General features: G+C 44.8%; 1 protein-coding gene across 1 annotated transcript in view; it reads left to right on the plus strand.

Moving 5' to 3' along the window:
• The window catches only part of LOC106809023 (transient receptor potential-gamma protein-like), a 53161-nt gene that overhangs the window by 46823 nt on the left and 1743 nt on the right, over positions 1–4595 (plus strand). Inside the window, 5 exon segments of the mRNA XM_014811968.1 lie at positions 108–365; positions 367–467; positions 1555–1750; positions 3994–4210; positions 4378–4434. Of these exon segments, the coding sequence (XP_014667454.1) occupies positions 108–365; positions 367–467; positions 1555–1750; positions 3994–4210; positions 4378–4434 (829 nt within the window).

Here is a 4595-nt window from a genome sequence, read left to right on the forward strand (position 1 = left end):
CCGCGTCACCGACGCAACACGTGCAATCACCCGCGTCACCGACGCGACACTGTAACCGCTTGCCGTCATCGACGCAACACGTGTAACCTCCATGTAATCTCTTTCAGGTCGAACAGGAAAAGAAGCTTGGACTCGCCCAGGCGACGGCGCCGCGCAAATACTGGGACGCCTACGATCCTACGCTCATCTCCGAGGGTCTATTCGCCGCTGCCAACATCTTCAGCTCCCTGAAACTCGTCTACATCTTCACGGTGAATCCGTACCTCGGACCGCTGCAGATCTCGCTCGGCCGCATGGTGTACGACATCATGAAGTTCGCCTGCATTCTCATGCCTAGTTTGTGTTTGGCGTTCGCCGGTGCGGACTGACGCGCAGCTCTACTGGTACGGTACGCGACGAATCTCGTGCCGACGAGTGCAGGCAACGCGTGCAGGGCGGTCGGCAGAGAAATACAAGAGCTTCCTAAAGTGAGTACGCGTGCGTGCGTTGTGTGCGTGCGTGTGTGCCGGCGGTGCGCGTGCCGTGCGTGCGTGCGTGACGTGCGTGCGTGCCGTGCGTGCGCTGCGGCGTGCAAGAAGGAGTCAACAAGAGCTTCCTCAAGTGATTACGCGTGCGTGTTGTCATAGCGTGCGTGCGTGCGTGCGTGGCAATGCGTCGTAGCGTGCGGCGTATGTGTGTGCGTGTGTCGTGTGTGGCTGTTCAGTGTGCAATCCTATGAGTGTGATAGACAGGTAGATCTATGAGTGTGATAAGCAGGTAGATCTATGAGTGTGATAGCCAGGTAGATCTATGAGTGTGATAAGCAGGTAGATCTATGAGTGTGATAGCCAGGTAGATCTATGAGTGTGATAAGCAGGTAGAACTATGAGTGTGATAAGCAGGTAGAACTGAGTGCAGTAAGCCAGTACGTTCATCAACGGGACATGTCTGCCAGAAGATTCCTACGGTAAGTTTGAGTTCGCTCTTCATCTTCCTGTTGCTGATAAGCATGACTATGCACTGCGCATGAGCAAGCCAGCAGCTATGGGGAGCCCCTACCATACCACCCCCGCATCTTCAAACCTCGCTTTTCCTTCCGTTCTTTCTCCATTCCTCCGTCTCTGTTTCTCTCCCTTCGCCTCTATCTCTCGTTTTTTTCTCTCTCCCTAGCCTCTTTCTTCATCCCCGCTCGCATCTCTCTCATTCTCTCTTTGCACCTCTTCTTCAGCAGTTTGCCTCTGCTATTTTATGCAAGTTTAACCGCGGTGGTATGACAGCTACTAAGTTCCACCATTCATTTATTTTTCTTTGCTTTGTTTTTCAGAGTGCAGAATGGCAGCACCAGTCGCTTGTTCGGCCATTCTTCTTATTTCAGGGCCACCAGCTAATTACTAATTACGTTTCCTTTGTTACTAGTTACCTAGATGACTGCGTGAAGATTTAATCCCTGTTTGTGTTTTCATATGTATAAGCTGTAGATATTTGTCCGCATCTATATAACGTTGTGACGCGCCCGGTGGCTGTTTACGTGCGATGGCTTCTCTCTCTGCATGAGCTTCTCCTTTGCCTTTACAGCTTGTTTGAAAGCTTGCAAACCCTCTATTGGGGTCTGTACGGGCTCGTCGACCTAGTGACCTTTGACCTCGAAGAGAACCACGAGTATACGGAATTCGTGGGCCTTCTGATGTTCGGTGTATATTCGGCCATCTCCATGGTTGTGCTACTGAACATGCTCATTGCAATGATGAGCAATTCCTACCAGTACATAGCGGTAAGTGAGTGACTCGTGTGTGTCGCTCTTGCAGCCATGCAGTCAGGAGTGAATAATATCAGCATGTTCTGCTAGCATCTATGACAAATACGACATACGCATATACGCTCTCCTATGACACTATTTGTCATAGGAAGAATCTTCCTATGACAAATACGACATACGCATATACGCTCTCCTATGACACTATTTGTCATAGGAAGATTCTTCCTATGACAAATATTGTTGTATGTGTTGTGTGCATCATAGGCGTTTAGGAGCGCTATTATGAACGCAAGCAATAAATTTCAGCTGTAAAGCGGAACGAAGTTGACTCGCCAATATTTGTCATAGGAAGAATCTTTCTATGACAAATAGTGTCATAGGAGAGCGTATATACGTATGTCGTATTTGTCATAGATGCTAGCAGAACATGTTGATAATATACACTATAATAGTGCTTCTTAAACTGGTGAATAGTTCACCCAGTTCTAGTGAATGAAACTAGACCTAAAACATAAGGAAATTTAGTCGCTGGTGAATGAAATTTCGTATTAAATACTCAAGGGTGAATGAAATAATTTTGCGTTGAATGAAAATGGGGCAAAAACATAAGGAAATTTAGTCGCGGGTAAATGAAATTTTGTGATAAAGACTCGAGGGTGAATGACACTGAAACAGTTTAAGAAGCACTGCACTATAATATACTAATAATATATTATGGCACTCCTGATGTATAATGTCACCAGGGGTTAATAATGACAAAATGTGACAGAATTTATAATTATTAACCCCATGATGTCACGTAACCACCACACCAGGGATTTTCACTCTAATCGAGAGATAATTGATTCCTCGTTCGACCACGCTCCATCTGGCAAATACATGGCGATGTGTCTATTGAGCATATAGTATATAGTATAGCAAACGGCTGTAGGGTGTCTCCAAATTCTCTAATGAGGTAAGTGCCCACGTGCTATTCTTCTAAAATTAGCAAGGAAAAGAAGGTAGGTTACCCGTCAAACGATTAGCATTATGTCTAGTTGAGTCATCGTTATTACTATAATCTCCAGTCAAAATAATTCTGCCTGTAAATACTGACATTGTTCGTTGTTGGGGGAGAGTTTCGATATAACACACCTACAACCGTCGATATTATTTTCTATCAGACTTTTTGCCTGCTTAATATATTAATGAAATATGAATACCAAAGCCCATCTTGAAATTTGCCGGTGCGTGTTTGCTTGCGTTCGTGATCTATCCCATCGCTTGTGCTTGCCCCTGGAAATAATGATATTAAGTGCGCTATCTTCAGGGCTATCTGGCATGGTGCACACATTTAGTTTGTAATTAACGTGTTATTCAAATTATCTCTCGATTCTTCGTGAGCAGTAAAAATGTCTTAGTATAATTAGTGCATGGTCATTTATCTTTCATTAAAGCCAATTACAAACTTACCGTGTGTGATATGCCCCAGCAAAACCAGATAGCGTAATCACCGCTAGGGGGCAGCACGAACCGTGGACAACATAGAAATAATAATAATTATAGATAACCTATCTATATGGTTATCTATATTATTTCTATGGTGGACAGTCTCCCATAACACCCACTGACAATAATTTAAATCTGATTTTTTAGCTTATTGCTCGTCAATACTGAACAATAATACGCATCATTCAGTATAAATAAAGCGCAGATTCTCTTATAATGCTGACGACAGCTAAATTCGTTTCATTCGTGTTTCATAGGGTAATCAATTTAACGTCCGCGTTGCACAGTGCTTCTCTAACAACGAATTGAACAAAAAATGTCTAACGGCTTTAATGCAACGATCGACGGAGATCTGTACGAATTTATCACGCAATTCCGCTCGCAGCAAATCTCTGAAAGTTCTAGTTTACTGTTTAATCAATAATGGGTCATCGATAACTGGAGCGTTAACTCGCGTTCAATTTTCTCTCAGCTTTCTGTAATTATCCGCTGCAAATCCCTATCGATAAACCACTCGCTGTTCGCTCCCGATATTAACAGATATCGTAGTTTATGAAAATTTCCGCAACGAAATATACACTAGTATCAAAACGAAACTATCAAGATCGAATAATACACGTGTTGTTAGTTCTTGAAATAATGACATGCAATTATAATATAGGGACCCGTGGTTCTTTTTACGGAGCGAATTTTTCGCCCCATGATCGCGCAATTGATCCAACGATGGGATCGCGTCTCAGTGCTGACTCGTGGCGTTCGTGTGTGTGCAGAACTACGCCGATATCGAGTGGAAGTTTGCGCGCTCCAAGCTGTGGATGTCCTACTTCGAGGAAGGCGGGACGATGCCTCCGCCCTTCAATATCATCCCGAGTCCAAAGTCAGCGTACTACCTGGGACGCTGGATCTACCAGAAGATCTGCAGCTTCTCGATACGACAGAAACGCACAAAGTGGAAAAGCTTACGGGTAAGAGAGAAATAGAAAGAGAGAGAGAGTGTGTGTGAGAGAGAGAGAGTGTGTGAGAGAGAGAGAGAAAGAGAGAGAGAGAGTGAGAGAAAGAGGCAGAGAGAGAGGGTAGATGTTTTTTTCCTCGCGAGCATGGTATGGCAAGCTTATGTACTCGTGTACCTGCAACATGGCTACTTGTAACCACAGAGAGTGATACTGGAGCAACCGGTCGCATGGAGACGTACGACACCCATGCGACGCTGGGTGAGTCCCCCTCTCCTCCTCCTCCTCTCCTCCCAGCTGTTAGCTACATAATCAGCGGTTCTTAACCTGGGGGTCGTGACCCCATGGGGGTCGTTTGGGGTTTTTCCAGGGGTCATAAATGAAACAAATCCATTTAAATTCTATATATAATTATCAGGGTG

This window comes from Priapulus caudatus, unplaced genomic scaffold (genome assembly GCF_000485595.1).
Source record: "Priapulus caudatus unplaced genomic scaffold, Priapulus_caudatus-5.0.1 Scaffold323, whole genome shotgun sequence".
NCBI lineage: Eukaryota > Metazoa > Priapulida > Priapulimorpha > Priapulimorphida > Priapulidae > Priapulus > Priapulus caudatus.